The sequence below is a fragment of the Bos javanicus genome, chromosome 6 (genome assembly GCF_032452875.1).
Source record: "Bos javanicus breed banteng chromosome 6, ARS-OSU_banteng_1.0, whole genome shotgun sequence".
Taxonomy (NCBI): domain Eukaryota; kingdom Metazoa; phylum Chordata; class Mammalia; order Artiodactyla; family Bovidae; genus Bos; species Bos javanicus.
Genome location: NC_083873.1, coordinates 44,794,631 through 44,820,532, shown reverse-complemented (window position 1 = coordinate 44,820,532; position 25,902 = coordinate 44,794,631). Strand labels below are relative to the sequence as shown.

Below are 25,902 nucleotides of genomic sequence, written 5' to 3'. Positions count from 1 at the left end.
TCCTTCATCATCCAGCAAGCTATTCTGGGCTTGTTTCTAAGGTGGTGATCACAGGTTCCTAAGAGCATAGAAAGCATAAACCCTACTGTACAATTACTTTACAAGCCTCCTTGTGTAGTACTTGGAAACGTTGTTTTGCCAGAGCAAGTCACATTTGCAAACATTGACTAGCCAGAGCAAGTAGCATGGCTGAGCCTAGAGTCAAAGTTATGGAAGCTGACTGTGACATGGGCAGGAAATTATTGATAATATTTTGCAAACAACCACACCAATAAAATAAAATAAATAAAATTTATCACACCAATAAAACAAGGCCAACAATACAATGCAATATTTCCAATTCCCAGGGGGTGATACTTCATTTTCAGGTTTCCAAGATGCTAGAAAGGGTCTCTGGGAACTAGAAGTCTTAGTTGAGTCTGTTTCTCCACTTTTTCTAATAAATGGAAGTAACATTCATCCTGCAGGGTTGAGTCAGGATCACTAGGGATTAAAACAAATAAATGTTGGCTGTGGTGTATTCACAACTGTAAAATGGATTCACAGCTTCTCAACCTATATGCTCCTTTCCACTGGCAGCACTTCTGAAAGTATGGAAAGCTCACTGCTGGTCATGGTTCAGGTCAGGATTTTAGGTGACTGGGGAAAATCACCTCCAACAATACTGACAAGACATGTATGAAGATTCCCCTGCTCTCTGTAATTCCCTTTTAGTCCTTCCACTTATGAGAAAGTCTCAGTTTGATGCCACTGTCTTCAACATCTCTTTTGACACACATTAAGCATCATATTCAGAGCTTTAGCTTCTATTTAGAATTTATTACCGTTTTATTTTCAATATTTTTGTGTTTTATTCACGACAGTTGATAATTCAAGAAACAAACAGAAACAGACATTAGTAACTTAACAAACGACGTTGAATATATAATAACACATAATTCATCATCCATAGGTTCGACAAATATTTGCAGGGCACCTACTATGTGCCAGGCCCTGTACTCAAGGTTTATCACAGAAGGAGGCAACCCCCTGCCCGAGTGGGGCTTACATTCTAGTGGTGGGAGCCGTGATGGTGGTCAGGGAACGGCTGGATTTGGGGATTTACTTCTTGTAGGGGGAAGCCGAGCCGCCTCCCGCCTGGAGAGCGGTGGCCAGGAGTTTCCCGCAGGCTGGGGCGCGGACCACCAAGAGCGCGGGATCCCGGGCTGCGCGGGCCTGTCCGCGGCCCGCTCGGCGGTGGCGGTGGCGGTGGCAGGGCACCGGGCCTCGGCTCCTCCTCCTCTTCCTCCCGCGGAGGCTGACGTTGAGTCAACAGCGCGGGCGGCCTCAGGAGGCGGCGGCGCGGTGGCTCGGAGGTGCCGGGCCCTCTCGGGGCCGCGCGGGGGCCGGGCGGCGACGGCGGCGACCGCAGCGGCGGAGGAGGGCGGCGTTAGAGAGGCCGGCCCTCGCCGGGAAGAGAAGGCCATGAACGGCGACCGGACCGAGAGCGACTGGCAGGGGCTGGTGAGCGAGGTGAGGCCGAGGCGCCGGCCAGGCGGGATGGGCCAGGCCGAGCGGCCGCCAGCCCCGAGCCCACGCCCCCCGCCCCCCGGGTGGCCGAGCCGGGCGGGGACTCGCCGGGGGACGCGCACTCCCTGGCCTCGGCTCGCTGCCCCCGCGCGTCCTGCAAGGTGCGCGGTTCCTCCCGCGCTTTCCCGTCTGCCCGGGCGCCACTTTCTCCCATGACAGCTGGTGCCAGCCTTTGGGGAGGGCCCTTCCCTCTGGGCAGGGCTTGGCCCTGGATTGGAGAGAGCAGCGCGGATCCGGGAGTGGGAGCCAAGCCCCACCTGCCTTCTCGGTTACCGCTGTTTTGGAGCCAAGCGATTGGACGCCCAGTGCCGAAGCGGAAAGGTGGTGCTAGGGGGGTGAATCCGGGTGGTGTGACAGGCGGAATCACCTACGGCGGAGGTTTGGGGGAGGGAGGGGAGATTCCATAGGGTCCTCCATAGCCTTCATTCATTCAGGTTCAGTTCAGTCGACATATATTTACCGTGGGCCACCTTTGTGTAAGGTGGCTGCTGCTGCTGCTGCTAAGTCGCTTCAGTCGTGTCCGACTCTGTGCGACCCCATGGACTGCAGCCTACCAGGCTCCTCCGTCCATGGGATTCTCTAGGCAGAGGTACTGGAGTGGGTTGCCATTACCTTCTCCAGTAAGGTGGCTGGCTATTTATCGAAGGAGAGAAGCACTGGTGCAGAACTCACTCTATTTGTGGAAGCAGAGAATGCCCTGCGCCCGGCGCCGCCGCACCCCGCCCCCCCTGCCCCGCAAAGATTTTGTCATAAACACCCCTGGGGTCGGCTTTTGCGCTCCTATAAGAGATCCCTTTCAACCCACTCTAAGAATTTGGGGGCCTGGGAGTGGGCTGCCTGACTTCTCCAGGTGAGAGCGGGGTGCTGAGGTCTCATAGGTAAATTGCTTCTCCTGACTTACCATTATTTGTGATGGCAGTTAGTCATGTACCCAGTACCCAGTGCTGATGATCTCCCAGCAATTCTCCTTTCTTTCCCTCCTGAGGACCATCCCACTGGCAAGGCCAGCTTGGGCCTTCTGTTTTCTTAATCCTACTGTGTACCAGTCGGGGCGTAATGGTTTGCTGTCTTCCTTTCTTGAGTATTGGAAGGGAAAACTTGTACCGTTTTTTTCCTTTAATCATTTCCTGGGCCTCCAGCTCAGTCTACTAACAGTATTTAATGTCTAGTGTGCAAAACATTGTATTTCTGAAGAGGAATGGGCTGTCATAGCTTCTCCCCAAGTTTAGCTTGTCCACTCTCAGTCTGTAAGTAATAGCTGCACAGTATTACGATACATTGTCGTGCAGTCCGTCTGCATCTCCTCTGTCAGGGGACAGAGACTCTGGAGATCTTCTCTCCTGGCCCATGGAGAATCAGACCCAGTAGTGGAGGAAGCTGGAGGTGGTTCTTCTTGGAAGTCCAGTGCTGAGCTCTGAAATAGCAGAATGTTCACTACTCCAGCAAATGCTTGTTGAATGACTGTTAGGAGTCGGGTACATCGCTCTGTATTGGAATGCAGTGGCGGAGAAAACAGACAACCCCTTCTGCCCTCAGAGAACTCCTGAAGCATATAGTATAGTGTGGGAAGAGTGTCACACCGCAAACACTAAGAGAATCCTCAAAGGTGGAATATGAATGATGTGAGAACAAAGAAGAAAGTACTTCCTGGCATGGCTGTCCCGGATCAGGGTGCCTCTACCTTGCACTGACCACGTGGTATTGCAGCCTTCTGGTCTCCCCGCTAGGCTATGTGTTTCATTTGGCTTTGTTCCAGGTGCCTACACACTGACTAAGCTCCATATACAGTAGGTCCTCAAAAGTATACTTGCAGAATAAGTCAAGATCCAGAAAGGGGTCTTTCCAGAGTTTTCCTGCCTGTCCTAGCTGTGTATCTCCAGGGCACTTGCCATCTTGCCTTCAGACATTTATTACAGCTAAGGACACAGAGGACACACAGCTCGAGGCTGTGGCGTGTGAAAATGAATGCAGAATGCTTCCCAACTTCATAATAGCCAAAAGCTATTCCTTGAGTCCATCCACCATGTATAAGGTAGAAATTAGTTTTATTTTACAGATAAAGAAACCGTGATTCAGACAGGCTAAGGAACTTGCTCAGAGCCTCACGTCTGAAGGGGGCAGAATTTGGTCTGTTTGATTCCAGAGCTCAGGATCACTAGGCCATGCTTTGTGTCTTAATCACCAGTTCATCTGTGTTTATCTTCACCTAGACAGCAGGTTCTCGAAGGGAGGGGTCTGTGTCTTATTCATCTTTGAATCTCCAGCAATTGGATAAGTATTGCTCAGAGTACGATCTACAGATTATCAGAGGCATATTGGGAACAAAGAGTACAAAGAATCACTGGAATTTGGGGGGAAAATGCAAGTTTCTGGGTCTCTCCTCAGATCCAGTGTAGTGCATTGAATTGTATTCTTTACACCATGGGTATATCTAAGTCTTAATGTCCCAGTAGCTGCCATAAGACCTTTTTGGAAACAGGGTCTTTGCAGATAAAATCAGCCAAGGATCCCAAGATGAGATCATCCTGGACTTAGGAATGGGCCCTAAATCTAAGGACTGGTGCTCTTAGATTCGAGACACAGAGCTGCAAGGCAGAAGGCTGTGGGGAAGCAGAAACACACAGAGAGGAAGCCCTTGTGAAGATAGAGGTAGAATGGGGAGCTGGGCAGTGACAGTCCAGGAATGCCAAGACTGCCAGCAGCCACCAGGAGCTGGAGGAGGCTTGGAGTAGGTTGTCCCTCAGAGTCTCCAGAAGGAACCAGTTCTGCCAACACCTTGATTTTGGACTTCTGGCGTCCACAATCGTGAGAGATACATTTCTGTGTGGGAAGCCACCCAACTTGCAGTGATCTGTTGTGGCAACCACAGGAAACTAATTACCTTACTGCATGAAAGTGCCAGGGCTATAGCCCCCAAATCTGCTTTTCTCACAAACAGGGCTCCCCAGGTGTTTCCCTGACCATTTCCTGCCCATGGGTGTACACTGGGTCTGGTGTAGAGACATCGTCTGGGACTCACGCAAGTTGGATTCAAAGAAGAGTATGGTCAGTCTGTGGGACTTCCCTGGTGATTCAGTGATAAAGAATCCTCCTGTCAATGCAGGAGACAAGGGTTCAATCCCTTGGTCAGGAAGATCCCCTGGAGGAGGGCATGGCAACCCACTCTAGTGTTTTTGCCTGGGAAATCCCATGGACAGAGGAGCCTGGCCAGCTACAGTCCATAGGATTGCAAAGAGTCAGACATGACTTAGTGACTAAACAACAGCTACAATGGTCAGTGTCTAGTGGTTTTGAAAGTGACTTTGGAAGCCAGTGGGAGGAACTGGGGAAGACGTCACCACACATGTGACCCAGATCAAATGGGCTTTTCACAGGCGCCCACCTATTTCATCAGATATCCCTGGCCCTACCTCCTACCTCCACACCCCATCGCCCTTCCTGCCCAGGGCTCTGTGCTCTCTTTCAATCAGTTTGCTTCCTTGGTTTGCCTCTAGAAAGCAGTTTTCATTTAAATAACCCTATAGAGATCAGTTTTATTTTCATATTTTCAGTATAACAAGCTGAAATTACAGCCTTCTCTCAGGCCCTGAAGTAAACACGGCCATGCATATGAAAGAAGCGTGGCTGCTGTTCTATTCTGGAAATTAAATGTCTGGGGGGGTGGGGGGAAACCATCTTCTCATCACCACCTGAGGTGAGCTTTCATATCAAGAGGACATCTTGAAATGCAGTCGTGCAGACAATTCATAACTTTATTTCTAAGATAAAACTCCTGGTCATCTGTCAGCCGGCTGCTCTACGATAAACCATGCCCAATTCAATTTTGCTGTTTGAATTTTGGTTAATTAATTAGATAGCAATCAATCCTGTATTCCTTGAGCATGTTATATATTGAGTGACTGGGTGTGCGTGCTCAGTCACTCAGTCCTGTCTCTTTGCAACCCTATGGACTGTAGCCCTCCAGGCTTCTCTGTCCATGGGATTTCCCAAGCAAAAATACTGGAGTGGGTTGCCATTTCCTCCTCCAGGGTATCTTCCCAACCCACAGATCGAACCTGCATCTCCTGCATGGGCAGGCGGATTCTTTACCACTGAGCCACCTGGGAAGCCCTGTTAACCCTGGGCCTCTACCCAAAGTTGAGCCACTGACATTTGGGGTAGAGAAGTAGAAGAGGCTTACAGTCTGAACCTGTGGTTAAGGTTGTGACTTTGGGTCTTGTTTGTTAACTGAGATCTGGACCTACGTCATGACTCTACTTCTTTCTTGGTGCAAATGGTCAAAAATCCAACCCAAGGAAGTTTAGCTCAGAAGGAATTTATTGACTAATATTGTGGGCTGAAAAGTGTCCCCAAAAGATATGTTCAAATCCTATTCCCTTCCCCCAATCCCTGTGAATGTGACCTATTTTGGAAATAAGATCTTTGCAGATGTAATCAAGTTAAGATGAAGTCATTTGAGTGGACTCCTAATCCAATGACCAGTGTCTTTGTAAGAAGAAGGAAATTGGAGTGCATAGATGTGCAAAGAGAAGATGATGTGAAGACAGAGGAAGGAAAGCTGTGTGATGACAGAGGCAAAGGTTGGAGTTATGCTGCTATAAGCCAAGAAATGCCAAAGAATGCTGGCAGCCACCCAAAGCTAGGGAGAGGCAAGGAAGGGTCTTCCTCTAGAGTCTTACTGGGGAGACTGGTGCTTCTTACACCTTGATTTTAGTCTTCTGACCTCCAGGACTATCAGAAATTAATTTATGCTGTTTCAGGCCACCCAGTTTATGCAATTTGTTAACAGCTGCTGCTGCTAAGTTGCTTCCATCGTGTCCAACTCTGTGCAACCCTGTGGACGGCAGCCCATCAGGCTCCCCCGTCCCTGGGATTCTCCAGGCAAGAACACTGGAGTGGGTTGCCATTTCCTTCTCCAATGCATGAAAGTGAAAAGTGAAAATGAAGTCCCTCAGTTGTGTCTGACCCTCAGCGACCCCATGGCCTGCAGCCCACCAGGCTCCTCCGACCATGGGATTTTCCAGGCAAGAGTACCTGGGTGGGGTGCCATTGCCTTCTCCGTTGTGTTAATATCCTCTAGCAAACTACTTAGCAAACTAATACAGCTGACATGAATAATCATTCCAAGATGGTGTGGCATGGGGCGCAGCTGGATTCAGCCCTCAGACCACTCAAATGGATGCTTTCTGTCCATGTTTGGGTCTGCTTGTTGCCTGGTATCACCCTCCCACCCTTAAAGTACAGAGGGAGAGACAGAAACTCTCATGCCAGAGGCCCCATAAAAACTCAGGAATCACTCCCTTTGAACCCACTTATATCCCTCACCTGCCCTGGGAGAAGTTGCTCAGGGGTGTAATGATCTATCTGGGGTCTGCAGTTGTATATGGGGCCCTGCCCAGGCCACATGGACTGTGAGTGGACTGGGGCAGTGGGACTGTTTGCCAGAAGAAGGGGAATGGATGTTGATAGAATCACCACATTGTGCAACTCCTCCAAGTCTCATTTTTCTCATCCTTAAACAGGATCGTAAAGTACATGCCATATAGGTGCTCTTATTGTGAGGCTCCAATGAAATCATGCTTGTTAGTGCTTTGCTCTCTTTGTCAAGCAGTAAGTGTTCAGCAAATATCAATATCGTGAGGGTGGACCTCAGGACACCAACTTAGATGTTCATAAAATAAAAACTTCTTTATTTTTTTGTTATAACATTTTAATTTTGATTACAAACTCCCATTGTAAGGAGAGTGGAAACATAATCTAGATTGGAGTCACGCCTCTTCCTGAATTTGTGTTTGAGTTCTAGAGGGAGTTAGTAGTATTTAGCCATTGTAAATAAGTGGTGTTTACTAGCATATCACCCCATGGGCAGGAGTGATGGTGTGGAGGGGCACACGTCTGGTCTAGACTATTTTTGTTTAGCCATACTATCCTTATTTCAGTCTAGTATCTGGTCACTGGTCATTGCTGATCACTGTTGTATCCTCCCTTGTTCTGCTCTTCTGGCCCTTTGGTGTCTATACCACACCCATGATACCCTGGGTGAGTGAAGAGGGGGACTTTGCTCTCTTGCCCAAGATGGGTAGCTTTGATCATTTCTGCTGTCCCTGAATCACTCCTGAACTGAGGAAAACTTTGAGAAACTATGGTGCAATTTTCTGCATAGACATACCACACTACACCAAGCTGGGTCCAGGGAAATGGGGATTATTTTTACTTCCTAAGAAAGAAAAGTGTATTTGTTAGGGTAAAATCTAAACCACTTGAAAAAGATACCTACTCCCCAGTGATATTTAGGTCTTTTTTGTGTTACAGTATGTGGTCCAGTCCAGGAGGACAGCCCTGCACCACGTGTCATTTAAAAACCCAGGTTTCTTCCATCTTGTTTCTCTACTATTTTTTGAGGGAGTGATCTTCAATTATATAGTTAAAGCTGGGTGGTTGCCATGATTTGTCCCAACCCATAAGTAGGGGAAAGAGAGAGAGAGAGAAAGAGGAAGCTCAGGGCAAAGGGCTTTTCTTTAATTAGGGATCACTTCTCATACCCCGTTTGTCTGAGAATCATCACATGGCTACATCTAGCTGCAAGGGAGGCTAGGAAATGTCATCTTAAGCTGGATGTACCCAACTTAAATTTGGGAGGGTTCTATTAAAAACTCAGAAAACACAAACTATAAAAGAAAAAAAAAGTATAAAATGGGCTTTATAACAATTTTAAAAAGTCTACTCTTTGAAAGACTGTTAAGAAAATGAAAAGACAAACTGACTGAGAGAAATTAATGTGCATAACACATATCTTATATCCAGAATATATAAAGAACTCTTATAATGCAATAATAAGAAAACAACCTGATTTTTAAAATGGGCAAAAGAGTTAAATAGACACTTCACTGAAGAAGAGATTCAAATAGCAAATAAGCATATGAATGGATACTCAGCATTATCAGTCATCAGAAAGATGTAAATTGAAGCCACAGTAAGACACCACAAAGTTCTTCCTAGGTGGCTCAGTGGTAGAGAATCCTCCTTCCAATGTAGGAGCCACAGGAAACATGGGTTCGACCCCTGGGTGGGGAAGATCCCCTGGAGGAGGAAATGGCAAGTCACTCCAGTATTCTTGCCTGAATAATACCATGGACATAGGAGCCTGGTGGGCTACAGTTCGTGTGGTTGCAAAATAGTCGGACACAACTGAGCGACTGAGCACACACACACACGCAAGATGCTACAATACATCTATTTGAATGAAAAGCAGACTCACAAATAAAAAATGGAAAAACCAAGTGCTGACAAGGAGGCAGAGTGACAGAAAGTCTCCTGCATTGCTAGAGAAGTATAAAATGGTACAGCCACTTTTAGAAACAGTTTTGTAAGTTCTCGTAAAGTCAAATCGACACCTAACCCAACAACCCAGAAATTCTGCTCCTAGATGTTGATCCAAGAGAAATGAAGACACATGCGCACACAAAATCCTATATGTGAATGTTTATTTCAATTTTATTATAATTATTAATAACTGAAAACACAACAATGTTCAAAACTAGTGAGTGGATAAATTGCTACATCTGTGTCATAGAATCCTGTTTAGTATTATGATGGACTAGACTACTGATGCATACAAAAACATGGCAAGTAAAAGAAGCCAGAGACTCAAATGCCCTGGCTGTAATATTCCACTAAGATGAAGTTCTTGAAAAGGCATAACTAAAAGGACAAAAAAGCCAATCAGTGGTTGCCAGAGCCTGGAGTAGGTGAGCAGACTGACTGCAAAGGAACATGAGGCAGCTTTTTGAAGTGATGAACATAGTCTATGCATTGGTTGTATTGATGACTGGATGACTATATAAGTTTGATAAAATCCATAGATCTGTATGCCTCAAAAGAATGATTTTTCTCCTCTATGTAAGCTTATTTACTTCTATGTAGAGTACATCATGAGATACACTGGACTGGAAGAAGCACAAGCTGGAATCAAGATTGCCGGGAGAAATATCAATAACCTCAGATATGCAGATGACACCACCCTTATGGCAGAAAGTGAAGAAGAACTAAAGAGCCTCTTGATGAAAGTGAAAATGGAGAGTGAAAAAGTTGGCTTAAAGCTCAACATTCAGAAAACGAAGATCACGGCATCTGGTTCCATCACTTCATGGGAAATAGATGGGGAAACAGTGTCAGACTTTATTTTTTTGGGCTCCAAAATCACTGCAGATGGTGACTGCAGCCATGAAATTAAAAGATGCTTACTCCTTGGAAGGAAAGTTATGACCAACCTAGATAGCATATTGAAAACCAGAGAGATTACTTTGCCAACAAAGGTTCATCTAGTCAAGGCTATGGTTTTTCCTGTGGTCATGTATGGATGTGAGAGTTGGACTGTGAAGAAAGCTGAGCGCCAAAGAATTGATGCTTTTGAACTGTGGTGTTGGAGAAGACTCTTGAGAGTCCCTTGGACTGCAAGGAGATCCAACCATTGGATCCAGCCATCCAGTGGACCAGATTCAGTCCATTCTGAAGGAGGTCAGCCCTGGGATTTCTTTGGAAGGAATGATGCTAAAGCTGAAACTCCAATACTTTGGCCACCTCATGTGAAGAGTTGACTTATTGGTAAAGACTCTGATGCTGGGAGGGATTGAGGGCAGGAGGAGAAGGGGACAACAGAGGATGAGATGGCTGGATGGCATCACTGACTCGATGGACGTGAGTCTGAGTGAACTCCAGGAGTTGATGATGGACAGGGAGGCCTGGCGTGCTGTGATTCATGGGGTCTCGGGGAGTCGGACACGACTGAGCGACTGAACTGAACTGAACTGAACTTATACCTCAATAAACCTAAATCTTTCAAAGGGAGGGGGAATGGATATTCAAGACAGCTATTGCTATAGAGAGATTGACTAATTCCCCATTTACCACGTTTCTGTCACAACTAGTTATGCCCCCGCATACGCACCTCAGGCCTGCTGTTCTTACTCTGTTCTCCCCACACCAGGGTGATTAGCATTCATTCTTAGACACCTACTGATATCCAGGCTCTCTCCTCCCTTGTACTCTGTCTGCCTTTTCTCAACTGGAGATCTTTTCTAGTCTTTTGGAGGACCATGGGGGAGGGAGAAACTGGAGAGACTCTTCTGTGCTCTGGTGTATAAAGGATCAGGCTTTCTAAGTTGAAAATCAGTTGCTTTGCTTCCAGTGTTCTGCTGAGTGATCTCTTCCTTGGCACATGAATGCAGACTGTCTGGTTTTTAAGAGGGAGACGGATATGTGGGGAGAAAAGGCGGAGGAGTTACAGAAATTTGAGGCAAGGTGGATAGAGTATCATTTAATATTTCAAAGCATCGTTCATATTGATATTATTAAAGAAGCAGTGCACAATAACGAACAATTGATCTTAGATACATATACAGGCAGTTGGTGAGGCTTGAAGAAGAGGGAAACGTCTTAAAAGAGAATTGGATCTGGGTCCCTCACCTTTGAGTGAAGAGGGTGTGGGCGAAGGTGACAGGAAGCAGCCCTGAGCACTGAACTGGTGGTTGGCCTTTGAGGGAATGCTCCAGCTAAAGGCTAAAACTAGTGCATTGAGGTCGGAGAAGGCAATGGCACCCCACTCTGGTACTCTTGCCTGGAAAATCCCGTGGACAGAGGAGCCTGGTGGGCTGCAGTCCATGGGGTCGCTAGGAGTCGGACATGACTGAGCGACTTCACTTTCACTTTTCACTTTCATGCATTGGAGAAGGAAATGGCAACCCACTTCAGTGTTCTTGCCTGGAGAATCCCAGGGACAGGGGAGCCTGGTGGGCTGCCATCTATGGGGTCGCACAGAGTTGGACACAACTGAAGCGACTTAGCAGTAGCAGCAGCAGTGCACTGAGGTACAGCAGAAATGGAGGTTGGATGGCCACAGTAGACCAGATGGCAAACAACTTCAAAAGCAAGGCAGAAGGGTGTGCTCTGATGTAGCTGGCAATAGTCACTGAAAGCTTTTTTAGCTAGAGTGTAAGCTGATGAAAATACTTGGGAAAGATTTGTTTCCACTGAACTCAACAAGCTCTGAGCCTTTGTCATTCACAAGGCACTGTGCCAGGCAGTAAGGATATAAAGACAAATTTGGTAGCTGTCCTCAAAATCAGGGGAAGATAAGTGAAGATGAGCTACCAGCAATCTAGTCTTTTCTGTCACCATCAATATTCCCAATTACCTCTATTGCCCCTAAGTCATACCATTTATCATATGGTTCTTTAACCAAGCTTTGACTTGCCTCTCTCTCCACTGGACCCAAAAGATCTTGAACTCATTGAGGGTAGGGACCATATGTTATTGTGACCTTAGCACTTGCCACTAGATCTTGCCCTTTGTAGATACTCAATGAATGTAGAATATGTGACTGCTTAGATATTTGAATAAATAAAGTGATCAGAGGATACAGCATCAGTGAGGATTAGAGAAAAAGGGATGTCTATGAGATAGATTTTTAAAGGAACATACATACAGGATTTCATAGCCAAGTCGATTGGGAAGATTCAATAGAACAAGTCCCAGATGACCCTCAAGGTGAGGCTGGAGAGTGGTGGTGCTGGGTGTGACAGAGAGGTGAGAGGTGACTGGGTCTGGTGAGAAGCGGACGTGTTCCATTTAGAACTCTGCATTGTTCTGAGTTTCCTGGGAGTGCTTGAACTCCTGCAAGGCAAGCTTAGTGCTTCCTGGGAACATCTTTGATGAGCAGCTATCTTCCTAGTGGCAGGCTAATTTCAGAGTAAGTTTATTAAAATTAGCATGTGGGGGAAAGTGAGTACAACTGCTATTTTTAACTAATAGGATTCATGTTCTCTCCTGTGCAGGGAAATTCGCATCTGTGCTTCTAAAATTGACAATTTCTACTCATATTATGTTAAAAAATTAATTTAGTGGCTTTTGCATTGAATAAAATACATTGGCTGAAGATTAGAAGATGACTTTGGCTAGTCCCTGAATGAAAAATGACCAGAAAGAACCAGGTTTCTTACCCACTGCCTGGTTTTCCACCAACAAAATCATAGTGGGGCTTTGGGCACTTCCGGCAGAGGACTTTGTGTAGTTGTGAGTTTGTCTCTCTCTGGTCCTTCGGGGAAATGGTGCCAGTGGTAGTAGATACCTGGTGCACAAGGAACACAAACCTTTAGCAGATGTTTTATTTTGAAGTGTTCCTATTTTTATTTCACCTCTTCTAGTCTACTTTATTTCCATTATCTTATAGTATCCTACTGCAACAAACATCTTACGTTTGAAGATATCAGGTCTTTTTCAAGCCAATATACCTTCTATACAACTAGCCTATTAAAATACCTTAAAAAAGATGCCTCACCAGGTGCTCTCACCCAGGGAACTGCAATGGATCCCCATTACCGGGTATCTGAGACCCACCCCAAGCTGGTCTTGACCTATCTTTCCAGCCTTATCCCTCAGTTTTCCTCAGAGATTGGCTGTTCCAGCCAAAGTGATCTGTTCTCTGTTCTGACTTTTGCCTGATTATCCTGACCTCAACTGGGTGGGTCTTCCACTTCTTCCTTTCTGACCAAACACAGCCTTTAGCACTCCTCCAAGGTGGGATGGATGCCCACAGCCCTTGTAAAATCATCCATGACCATCTGAGCTTGAAGTGAGCTCTTCATCATGTTGCCTTATGTAGTACAGGTTACAAACTACTCATGTAGAACTGCCAGCTCCCTGAGAAAGGAAAGGCCCTTCTCTGTGTGTGGATCTCAACTCTTATACAAATTAGTAAGCACCTAAGAGAAGGAACTGTGCCTACCTGTGCTGAGGTGGAAGACTGGAGCTCTAAAAATGATGAGGCTTTATGCTATGGCTCCGGAGGTGAGGACCTGAGTGAGGATACTGAGAGAGCATCCCTCAAGTGACCTAGTTCTGGTCCATTTGTAGGGCCTTGACTTTGGTTTCACATTCTCATTTATGGGGAGACACTCACGGACATGCCTGCCCACCTAGTTTGTTCCTGACAGACATACAGGTGGGGGGTCATTGACATCAGCATGGATCCATCACTGTGTTAGATTGGTCAGTTGGCATGTTAGCAGGAAAAGAAGAATGAAACACAGCCCAGGGGTATTTCAGTGGGACAGGTGGATCACAAAGGAGAAGGTAAGCATTCAACGTAGCAGACGCATAATTAACACTGTTGTGGGCAAAGCCTTGTGCTCTGCAGGGAAATTCATTTGGATTTGGGGATTGAGAAAGGTTTTTGATGAGGGTGACTCTGGGACCAGAAAGGTTGGTAGGATTCCTGTAAGTGGAAATGTAAAGAAAAGGTGTTCTAGGCAGAAGGAATGGAGATAGTGTGCCGAGGTGGTAAAACACAGGGCTTGTTTGGGAAATCCCAGATGTCTTTTTGTGATTAGAGACACACATCAGGTACTATTTGTTGGGCTGACCTTGAATGCCCAGAGAGTTCGGGGGTCCTGAGTGGCCTTCATTCTGAAGACGACTCAATGGGCATGACTGTACACCTTAAAAGGGGAGAGCTTGCCTGGGGATGAAGGTTGAGCAGGACCCACAAGGCCCCCTGGACGCCCATCTGCACCTGGAAGGCATATTTTCTGCTTTGATTGTTGTTGTTCAGTTGCTCAGTCAGGTTCAACTCTTTGTGATCCCATGGACTGCAGCACACCAGGCTTCCCTGTCCTTCACCATTCCCTGGAGTTTGATCGAACTCTTGTCCATTGAGTTGGTGATGCCATCCAACCATCTCATCCTCTGTCATCCCCTTCACCTCCTGCCTTCAATCTTTCCCAGCATCAGGGTCTTTTCCAATGAGTTGGCTCTTCACATGAGGTGGCCAAATTATTGGAGCTTCAGTTTCAGCATCAGTCCTTCCGATGAACATTCAGGGCTGATTTTCTTTAGGATTGACTGCTTTGATACAATTCCTTAATAAGGACTCTGTGCTACCTTTTCTACTAACCTCTCATGGCCCAGGTTGTCGTCTACTCTTCTTGAAATATTTGCAACACCCTCTACTGCTGCTGCTGCCAAGTCACTTCAGTTGTGTCCGACTCTGTGTGACCCCATAGACAGCAGCCCACCAGGCTCCCCCATCCCTGGGATTCTCCAGGCAAGAACACTGGAGTTGGTTGCCATTTCCTCCTCCAATGCATGAAAGTGAAAAGTGAAAGTGAAGTTGCTCAGTCGTGTCTGACTCCTAGCGACCCCATGGACTGCAGCCTATCAGGCTCCTCCATCCATGGGATTTTCCAGGCAAGAGTACTGGAGTGGGTTGCCATTGCCTTCTCCGTGCAACACCATCTATGATCCTCTTTTTTCCATGCAGTTACTAGAGTTGTCCTTCCAAGCACTGAAACGATTTACCACTGCTTTGCCTGGAGTTCTCTGATGGCTTTCTAGGGTCTGTGGAGTGAGAGGCATTCCTTAGGTGATCTCCGAGGACCTGCTCTCTCCTCATCTTCAGTAGCTCCTCTGTACCCCTATGCCACCACTGGCCCCAAGCTCTACAGAACTCCTGTTACCAGAGCATTCCACGCCCTGAGATATCTCTAAGCCTTTGCTTGTGTCCAGAGATTACCTGCTACTCACACTTTAAGGCCAGCTCAGATGTCATAACGTCCACTTGAATATCCTCCCTCCTGTGGATCTCAAGAGGCTGAGAAGTGAATGGTGGTATGTTTCAGTTGGGAAGACAGTATGGGAGACAGTGAGCAGGATAAGAAGGCAAGGCAGTGGGGTTCTTGGGGATAGGGACCTTTGGAGGGGTGAGTGGGCACGTGATCCTTGGCAGGTACTTGTGGAAGAAAGGGATGGAGGGTAGGAATGAAGGAGGGAAAGACAGTTCACCGTGCCATTTTCCACATTCTCTTCGAGGCCAGCCCTACTTGTCTGCTAGTGTACCCCACTTCCAACCTCTCCCCAGGCTGATCATGGTTCTGAAGGAGCTGGGAGGGAACGTCTACACGGCCAGCAAATGCCTGGTGTTCTGGGCAGCTTGCTGTCTCAGGCTGCAGTGGCTTACGTAGGTCATCAAGCTCCGCCACTACATAACTACACTGTTTTTGTTCAGTTGCTAAGTGGTATCCAGTTCTTTGCGGCCCCATGGACTGCACCACACTAGACTTCCCTGTCCTTCACTGTCTCCTAGAGTTTGCTCAAACTCATGTCCATTGAGTTGATGATGCATAGATATGTAGCTCCATGGTCTTAGACAAATCTCCTGATTTGTCCAGACCTCAGTTTCTCTGGATTACAATGAGGATAATAATACCTGCCTTGTGGCTCTCACCTAAGATGAGAATAAAGTGAGATGATGTACGTGAGAGTGTGTTTTATTTTTCTTTATTTATTTTTTAAAGTCCTCCACTTTCTACAGGCAAGGAGGTGGTCCTGTCCTTGCCTTGGCTTTAGGAAAAGCCTTCCCAAGGCTTCAGAGATGCTTCAGCAGAGGGTGGTGATGTGTCAGCTGCTGGCTGTCAACATGATGCCACTGAAAATTCATATTGATGGAGCACAGATTGACATACCTGCTTGCTCTGCCATCTGCAGACCCCACGACCAAGGCAATATTGGAAGTGGCAGTGATGGGAGTCTCTTTTATTTAAGCCAGTTCCAATTTGCTTTTTAATTTGCTCTAGACTGGTGAGTGCTGCTGGGGTCACTCTGTAACCTCTTCTGCTTTCCCAACAGTCTCTAGCTCTGCCAGGCCTCCATGTTTCCAGGCTGCTCCATCAATTCCTGGGCAACTTCCATTCTGTGGCCTCTTCTATGCTTGCCTCATTCACCTTCTGACTTTGCACACTTCTCACTCCCCTCGGTTCAGTCTCCTGTTGACCACTCTGCCTTCCCTGTTTCCTGGGGTTTTGAATAAGCCTCCTATCCAGCTGATTTCAGTGCTCAAGACTCAGCGTGTGTGCCCAGTCATGCAGTCGTGTTTGATTCTTTGGGACCCCATGAACTGTAGCCTAACCAGGCTTCTCTGTCCATGGGATTTCCCAGCCAAGAATACGGGAGTGGGTTGCCATTTCCTCCTCCAGGGAATTTTCCCGACTCAGCTATCAAACCCATCTCCTGCACTGGCAGGTCGGTTCTTTACCACTGAGCCACCTGGGTCCCTCAAGACTCAGCACTTGCTCACAAAGAACTAGCAGTCAGCTCCCCACCCTGGATTCTTGCAGGTGCCTTCCTGCCTCCTGCATCTCTTTCTGCCTTTCCTTTTCATCCATCCTGCCTGGTCAAGAGTCTGGAAGCAGGACCACGATCCCTACCTTCCTCGCTTAGAGCCCTCCACGGCCCTATTAGTTCTGCCTTTGGCTCAGACTGTTGTCATTTAAAGTCTCTCTTACTTTCATCCAAACCAAGCCTTTTTTACATTTCTCCTTTTCATGTGGCCTATTAATATGTTCCTGGCAAATATAACTACTTTGGGGTCTTTGTTCAAAGCCTATGTTTCCATGCACTTGGCCTTTATTCAGGCCGTGCCTTCTGCCTGGAACTCTTGTTCTCTCAGTTCTCCTCACTCCACTTTCAGGTTTGGTCATAACCACCTTGACCCTGAACTAACAGGTCTTTTGCCTTCTGTGATGCCAAGCATCTAGACACACCGCTGTGACCAGTGTCTCCCTGGCTGCCTCACACTGGAATTGCTTAGGTACATACCTTGCCTCCAGCCTGGAGTTACCCAGTTAGGAGGGGTAGATTCAGTTTTGAATTTCCCATTGTGTGCAGAACAATGTGCTGCATGTAATGAATAAATCTTAAAGAGATGACAAACCCATTGGATTCTCAGCTAATATTTGAATTGAAAAACTACTGGATTAAAACAAGGATATCCTTTTTTGTTTGTCAAAATAACATTCTTATCTCTTTCTCTCCCCCAAAGTCCCCTTATCTCCATTTGGTCTCACAGGCCTTCTGACTCAAAATTTATCAGTAGATTGTGATCTTTTAAAGGTAGTAAGTCAAATCTCCTTTTAATAAGCTCTAAGGGATTTGTGAATTTACTAGAAGTCAGTTCCTCCCTCCCACTCTCCCTCCCACCTTTCCTTCATTTTCCTCCTTTCTTCCAACTGGAATTTTATTCTATCAGATATATTGCTTGAAAAGAGCCAGGCAGAACCTGCAGGTGGGAAATCATTCAGTTATAAAGAGCTACTTTCTGCAATGGACTCTGACCCGTTCTATAGTGTATCTGAACAGAGGCCAGCCTTTAACTCTGCTCTGGACTAGAATTTAAGTTTGTTCCTAGGTTATTTGCAACCCACAGTTGACTCTCATGCAAAAAAATTGTGATTTTGTGTGTATGTGTGTGTACCTATGGCCATCTTCTTACCAAAAGCAGTAGTAAATAAAAGTAATTCCTTACATTTGTCTTTCCTCCACTAATATTTAAAGAGGATTAACTATGTCCCAGACCCTTTGGGGATACAAAATCCAACATGATGTTGTCACCTTCCTCTATATCCCTAAATCAATTTCTTGTAACCACTTTACCAATTAGAATGAGCAGGGGGTAACATCTTTATAGATGAAGAAATATGAAGAAATAGAAATTCAGATTGGTTATGAAATGTTCAGAAATTCAGAGTCTTTCTTTTTGGTCACTCAACAGGAAGCAAGCACTTGGAACTAGACTTTTAAACTGAAAAGTTAGAAGATTTTTCCTCTGGGAGCCTTGGGTTCAGATCTTCTGTATACTCATGCCAGCTGTCCTAGCTTTAAACCTAAAAATCTGAGCTAAATAAGAGACATTTGGGGTCTAGCTCCAGGCCCCTGACAAGACTTCAGTTTAGGCTGGAAGTTGAGCTAAAGTGGTGTCAGGAGACCTACAGCTGTGACCACATCCTGAAGGACAGGCAGGACGTCTCCTTTGTTCTGTGGACTGCAGGCAGGCAGGTATGCCAAGTGACCCAGCTCTGTCCAGGCACTGGCTCCATGGAAATTAGGGGACTCTAACTTCCCACCCCTGCCTGGCCACCCCCATCACAGTGTCCTTCAGCCATGGCAGGTTCCTGTCCTTGATGGCCTGAATCTGTGCATGAGAAAAGGTTGGGGTCAAAACCTGAGTGGCTGAAGGTATTACTTGGAGATGGTAAAAGTAGGGTTGTGATGGATGTAACTTCAAGTACCCAAGTACTATGAGTTCACTGCCCCTCCCACCACCCCCGCCAAATTTGGAAAATGTAGATACATGCATATGGTGGCCCACCATTTGTCAGGGATCCAGGCACCTTCTGTTTCTCTGCTCAGTCACTCCATTCCAAGAGTGAGTAATGCCTGTGTTGTCTTCTAGAAGTATCATGGTTTCAGATCCTATACTTGTCTTTAATCCATTTTGAATTAATTTTTGCAAATGGTGTGAGAACATAGCCCAGTTTGATTCTTTTGCATGTAGGTGTCCTGTTTGCCCAACACTGATTATTGAACAGGCTGTCTTTTCTCCACTGTAGATTCTTGGCTTCTTTAGTTATAGATTAATTACCTATATAAGTGTGGGTTCATTTCTGGGCTGTCTATTCTGTTCCATTGATCTGTGCGTCTGTTTTTGTGCCAGTACCATATAGTTTTGATGATATAGCTTTGTACTGTAGTTTGAATTAGGAAACATGGTCAGAAGCTTTCTCTATCTCTTTTATACTTTAATAAAACTTTATTACACAAAAGCTCTGAGCGATCAAGCCTCGTCTTGGCCCCGAATTGAATTCTTCTCCTCCAGAGGTCAAGAATCCTGGCATCTTTTGTTGTTCAGTGGCAACCTTTCATCTTGGGGGCTTGTCTGGGATTCTTCAGGACAAGGTAAGGATGCTTGGAGCTCTAGTTCTTTGTTCTCCTAGCAAACATGTTTTCTGCTGTACTTTACTAACTCTACACTGTGTTTGTGTGAATAAATGACACGCCCTGCTCAAAGCAAGTGAGGAGCCCTGCTCTGCGGTTCTGTAGTGACCTCATACGGCTTATGGCAGAACCCCTTTTGGGGGTTTATACCAACCTGCCAATGGACTTCCTGGTGGCTCAGATGGTAAAGTGTCTGCCTACAATGTGGGAGACACAGGTTCAATCCCTGGGTCAGGAAGATCTCCTGGAGAAGGAATTGGCAACCCACTCCAGTATTCTTGCCTGGAAAATCCCATGGACAGAGGAGCCTGGTTGGCTATAGTCCATGGGGTCACAAAGAGTTGGACATGGATGAGCAACTTCACTTTCATTTTTACTACCTTGTTCTTTCTCAAGATTGTTTTGGCTATTCAAAGTCTTTTGTGTTTCCTCATAAATTTTAGAATTATTCTAGTTCTGTGCAAAATGCCATTGGTATTTTTGCAGGGCTTGCATTGAATCTGTAAATTGCTTTGGGTGGTAATCATTTTAACAATGTTGATTCTTCCAATCCATGAACACAATATTATCTTTCTAACTGTTTGTATTATCTCCAATTTCTTTTATCAGTGTCTTATAGTTTTCCAAGTAAGGGTTTTTTACCTCCTTAGTTAGATTTATTTCCAGGTGTTTTACTATTTTTTTTTAATTGTTTTTTTATTGAAGGATAATTGCTTTACAGAATTCTCTTGTTTTCTGTCAAACCTCAACATGAATCAGCCATCAGTTCAGTTCAGTCGCTCAGTCGTATCTGACTCTGCGACCCCACGAATCACAGCACGCCAGGCCTCCCTGTCCATCAGCAACTCCCGGAGTTCACTCAAACTCATGTCCATCGAGTCGGTGATGCCATCCAGCCATCTCATCCTCTGTTGTCCCCTTCTCCTCCTGCCCCCAATCCCTCCCAGCATCAGAGTCTTTTCCAATGAGTCAACTCTTCACATGAGGTGGCCAAAGTACTGGAGTTTCAGCTTCAGCATCAGTCCTTCCAATGAACACCCAGGACTGATCTCCTTTAGGATGGACTGGTTGGATCTCCTTGCAGTCCAAGGGACTCTCAAGTCTTCTCCAACACCACAGTTCAAAAGCATCAATTCTTTGGCGCTCAGCTTTCTTCAAAGTCCAACTCTCACATACACACATGACCACTGGAAAAACCATAGCCTTGACTAGACGGACCTTTGTTGGCAAAGTAATGTCTCTGCTTTCTAATATGTTATCTAGGTTGGTCATAATTTTCCATCCAAGGAGTAAGCGTCTTTTAATTTCATGACTGCAGTCACCATCTTCAGTGATTTTGGAGCCCCAAAAAATAAAGTCTGACACTGTTTCCACTGTTTCCCCATCTACTTCCCATGAAGTGATGGGACCAGATGCCATGATCTTAGTTTTCCGAATGTTGAGCTTTAAGCCAACCTTTTCATTCTCCTCTTTCACTTTCATCAAGAGGCTCTTTAGCTTCTCTTCACTTTCTGCCATAAGGGTGGTATCATCTGCATATCTGAGGTTATTGATATTTCTCCTGGCAATCTTGATTCCAGCTTGTGCTTCTTCCAGCCCAGCATTTCTCATGATGTACTCTAGGTATACATATATCCCCTCCCTTTTGAACCTCCCTCCCATCTCCCACCCCATCCCACCCTCTAGATTGATACAGAGCCCCTGTTTGAGTTTCCTGAGCCATACAACAAATTCCTGTTGGCTATCTATTTTACATATGGTAATTTAAGTTTCCATGTTACTGTTTCCATACCTTTCACCCTTTCCTCCCCTCTCCCCATGTCCATAAGTCTATTTTCTATGTCTGTTTCTCCACTGATGCCCTGTAAATAAATTCTTCAGTACCATTTTTCTAGATTTTGTACATATGCGTTAGAATAAGATATTTATTTTTCTCCTTCTGACTCACCTCACTCTGTATAATAGGTTCTAGGTTCAGCCACCTCATCAGAACTGACTCAAATGTGTTCCTTTTTATGGCTGAGTAATATTCCATTGTGTATATGTACCACAACTTCTTTATCCATTCATCTGTCGATGGATGTCTAGGTTGCTTCCATGTTATAGCTATTGCAAATAGTGCTGCAATGAACAATGGGATACAAGTGTCTTTTTCAGTTTTGGCTTCCTCAGGGTATACACCTAGGAATGGGATTGCTGGGTCATAAAGTGGTTTTATTTCTAGTTTTTTAATGGATCTCCATACCGTCTTCCATAGGGGCTGTATCAATCTACATTCTCACCAACAGTACAAGAGTGTTCCCTTTACTGCACACCCTCTCCAGCATTTATTGTTTGTAGACTTTGATGATAGCCATTCTGACCAGTGTGAGGTGATATCTCATTAGTTCTGTTTTGCATTTCGCTAATAATGAGTGATGTTGAGCATATTTTCATGTGTTTGTTAACCATCTGTATGTCTTCTTTGGAGAAATGTCTTTTTCCCACTTTTTGATCGGGTTTGTTTTTCTGGCATTGAGTTGTATAAGCTGCTTGTATATTTTGGAAATTAATCCTTTGTCTGTTGTTTCATTTGCTATTGTTTTCTCCCATTCTGAGGGTTGTCTTTTCACCTTGCTTGTAGTTTCCTTTTCTGTGCAAAGCTTTTAAGTTTAATTAGGTCCCACTTGTTTACTTTTGTTTTTATTTCTGTTACTCTAGGAGGTGGGCCATGGAGGATCTTGCTTTGATTTATGTCATCAAGTGTTCTGCCTATGTTTTCCTCTAAGAGTTTTATAGTTTCTGGTCTTACATTTAGGTCTTTAATCCATTTTGAGTTTATCTTTGTGTATGGCGTTAGGAAGTGTTCTAATTTCATTCTTTTACATGTATCTGTCCAATTTTCCCAGCACCATTTATTGAAGAGGCTATCTTTGCCCATATATTCTTGCCTCCTTTGTCAAAAATAAGGTACCCATAGGTGCATGGATTTATTTCTGGGCTTTCTATCTTGTTCCATTGTTCTATATTTCTGCTTTTGTGCCAGTACCATCCTGTCTTGATGACTGAGGCTTTGTAGTATAATCTGAAGTCAGGAAGGTTGTTTCCTACAGCTTCATTCTTCTTTCTCAGGACTGCTTTGGCTATTCGGAGTCTTTTGTGTTTCCATGTGAATTGTGAAATTTTTTGTTCTGGTTTTGTGAAAAATGCCATTGATAATTTGATAGGGATCCCATGGAATCTGTAGATTGCATTTGGTAGTATAGCCATTTTCACAATATTGATTCTTCCTACCCAGCAACATGGAATATCTCTCCATCTGTTTTTGTCATCTTTGATTTCTTTCATCAGTGTCTTATAATTTTATGTGTACAGTTCTTTCATCTCCTTAGGAAAGATTATTCCTAAATATTTAATTTTTTTGTTGCAATGGTGAATGGGATTGATTCCTTAATTTCTCTTTCTGATTTTTCATTGTTAGTATATAGAAATGCAAGTGATTTCTGTGTATTGATTTTGTATCCTGCAACTTTGCTAAATTCACTGATTAGCTCTAGTAATTTTCTGATACTATCTTTAGGATTTTCTATGTACAGTATCATGTCATCTGCAAACAGTGAGAGCTTTGCTTCTTCTTTTCCAATCTGGATTCCTTTTTTTTTCTCTTCTCTGATTCCTGTAGCTCGGATTTCCAAAGCTATGTTTAACTGTGGTGAAAGTGGACACCCCTGTCTTGTTCCTGATCTTAAGGGGAATGCTTTCAGTTTTTCACCATTGAGAATAATGTTTGCTGTAGGCTTATCATATATGGCCTTTACTATGTTGAGGTAGGTTCCTCATATGCCCATTTTCTGAAGAGTTTTAATCATAAATGGGTGCTGAATTTTGTCAAAGGCTTTTCCTGCATCTATTGATATGATCATATCATTTTTATCTTTCAATTTGTTAATATGGTGTATCACATTGATTGATTTGTATATATTGAAGAATCCTTGCATTCCTGGAATAAACCCAACTTTATCATGTGTATCAGCTTTTTGATGTGTTGCCGAATTCTGTTTGCTAAAATTTTGTTGAGGATTTTTTCATCTATGTTCATCAGTAATATTGGTCTTTAGTTTTCTTTTTTTGTGTTGTCTTTGTCTGGGTGATGGTGGTCTCGTAGGATGAGTTTGAAGGTGTTTCTTCCTCTGCAATTTTTTGAAAGAGTTTTAGAAGGATAGGCATTAGCTCTTCTCTAAATGTTTGATAGAATTCTCCTGTGAAGCCATCTGGTCCTGGGCTTTTGTTTTTTGGGAGATTTTGGATCACAGCTTCAATTTCAGTGCTTGTAATTGGGTTTTTCATAATTTCTGTTTCTTCCTGGCTCAGTCTTAGAAGATTGAAATTTTCTAAGAATCTGTCCATTTCTTCCAGGTTATCCATTTTATTGCCATATCGTTGTTTATAATAGTCTCTTATTATAATCCTTTGTATTTCTGCATTGTCTGTTGCAACCTCTCCTTTTTCATTTCTAATTTTGTTGATTTGATTCTTCTCTTTTTTTCTTGATGAGTCTGGCTAAAGGCTTGACAATTTTCTTTATCTTCTCAAGGAACCAGCTTTTAGTTTTATTCATCTTTTTTATTGTTTCTTTCATTTTTCATTTATTTCTGCTCAGATCTTTATGATTTCTTTCCTTCTATGAATTTTGGGGGTTTTTTATTCTTCTTTTTCCAGTTGTTTTAGGTGTAAAGTTAGGTTGTCTATTCAATGTTTTTCTTGTTTCTTGAGATAGAATTGTATTGATATAAGCTTTCCTCTTAGAACTGCTTTTGCTGCATCCCATAGGTTTCGAGTTGTTGTGTTTTCATTGTCATTTGTTTCTGGAAATTTTTTCATTTCCTTTTTGATTTCTTCAGTAATCTGTTGGTTATTTAGAAATGTGTTGTTTAATCTCCATCTGTTTGTGTTTCTTACAGCTTTTTTCTTGTAAGTGATAGCCTCTCTTAGCATTGTGGTCAGAGAAGATGCTTGATATCATTTCAATTTTCTTAAATTTACTGAGGTTTGATTTGTGACCCAAGATATGGTCTATCCTGGAGAATGTTCCATGTGCACTTGAGAAGAAAGTGTATTCTTCTGTATTTGGATGGAATGTCCTGAAGTTATCAATGAGATCCACCACATCTAATGTATCATTTAAGACTTGTGTTTCCTTATTAATTTTCTGTTTTGATGATCTGTCCATTGGTGTGAGTGGGATGTTGAAATCTCCTACTATTACTGTGTTACTATCAATTTCTCCTTTTATGTCTGTTAGTGTTTGTCTTATGTATTGAGATGCTCCTGTGTTGGGTGCATAGATATTTACAATTGTTATGTCTTCCTCTTGGATTGATCCCTTGATCATTATGTAGTATCCTTCCTAATCTCTTGTAATCTTCTTTATTTTAAGGTCTATTTTGTCTGATATGAGGATTGCTACTCCAGCTTTCTTTTGCTTTCTATTTGCATGGAATATATTTTTCTCTCCTCTCACTTTCAGTCTGTATGTGTCTTTAGGTCTGAAGTGGGTTTCTTGTAGACAGCATATATATGGATCTTGTTTTGTATCCATTCAGCCAGTCTGTGTCTTTTGGTTGGAGCATTTAATCCATTTACATTTAAAGTAATTGTTGATATATATGTTCCTATTGCCGTTTTCTTAATCGTTTGGGGTTGATTTTGTAGACCTTTTTTCTTCTCTTGTATTTCTTGACTATATAAGTCCCTTTATCATTTTTTGTAAAGCTGGTTTGGTGGTACTGAATTCCCTTAACTTTTGCTGTCTGAAAAGCTTTTTATTTCTCCATCAATTTTGAGTGAGATCCTTGCCAGGTACTGTAACCTTGGTTATATATTTTCCCTTTTCAATACTTTAAATATATCCTGCCATTCCCTCTGGCCTGCAGAGTTTCTGCTGAAAGATCAGTTGTTAAGTATATGGGGTTTCCCTTTTATGTGACTTATTGCTTCTCCCTTGCTGCTTTTTAATATTCTTTCTTTGTGTTTAGTCTTTGTTAGTTTGATTAGTATGTGTCTTGGTGTGTTTCTCCTTGGGTTTATCCTGTATGGGACTTTTTGTGCCTCTTAGACTTGATTGACTATTTCCTTTTCCATGTTAGGGGAAATTTTCAACTATAATCTCTTCAAAAATTTTCTCGTACCCTTTCTTGTTCTCGTCCTCTTCTGGGACCCCTATAATTCAAATATTGGTGCATCTGATATTGTCCCAGAGGTCTCTGAGACTCTCCTCAATTCTTTTCATTCCTTTTACGTTAGTCTGCTCTTCAGAAGTTATTTCCACCATTTTCTCTTCCAGCTCACTGATTCGTTCTTCTGCTTCAGATATTCTGCTATTGATTCCTTCTAGAGTAGTTTTAATTTCAGTAATTGTGTTGTTTGTCTCTTATGTTTATTCTTTAATTCTTCTAGGTCTTTGTTAATTGATTATTGTATTTTCTCCATTTTGTTTTCAAGGTTTTTGATCATCTTTACTCTCATTATTCT

At 44.0% G+C, this 25,902-nt stretch overlaps 1 protein-coding gene across 3 annotated transcripts in view; it reads left to right on the top strand.

Annotated features, from left to right (window-relative positions):
• The first annotated feature begins 537 nt into the window (after positions 1-537).
• Positions 538-25,902, top strand: part of CCDC149 (coiled-coil domain containing 149) — a 119,749-nt gene continuing 94,384 nt past the window's right edge. Inside the window, exon 1 of one of the 3 annotated variants that reach the window (XM_061419808.1) lies at positions 538-1,512. In XM_061419808.1, the coding sequence (XP_061275792.1) occupies positions 982-1,512 (531 nt within the window). In that variant the 5' untranslated portion in view covers positions 538-981. Of the gene's footprint in view, positions 1,513-1,745; positions 1,891-25,902 lie in introns of those variants that run through there. The other 2 variants (XM_061419809.1, XM_061419810.1) reach the window with 2 other exon arrangements.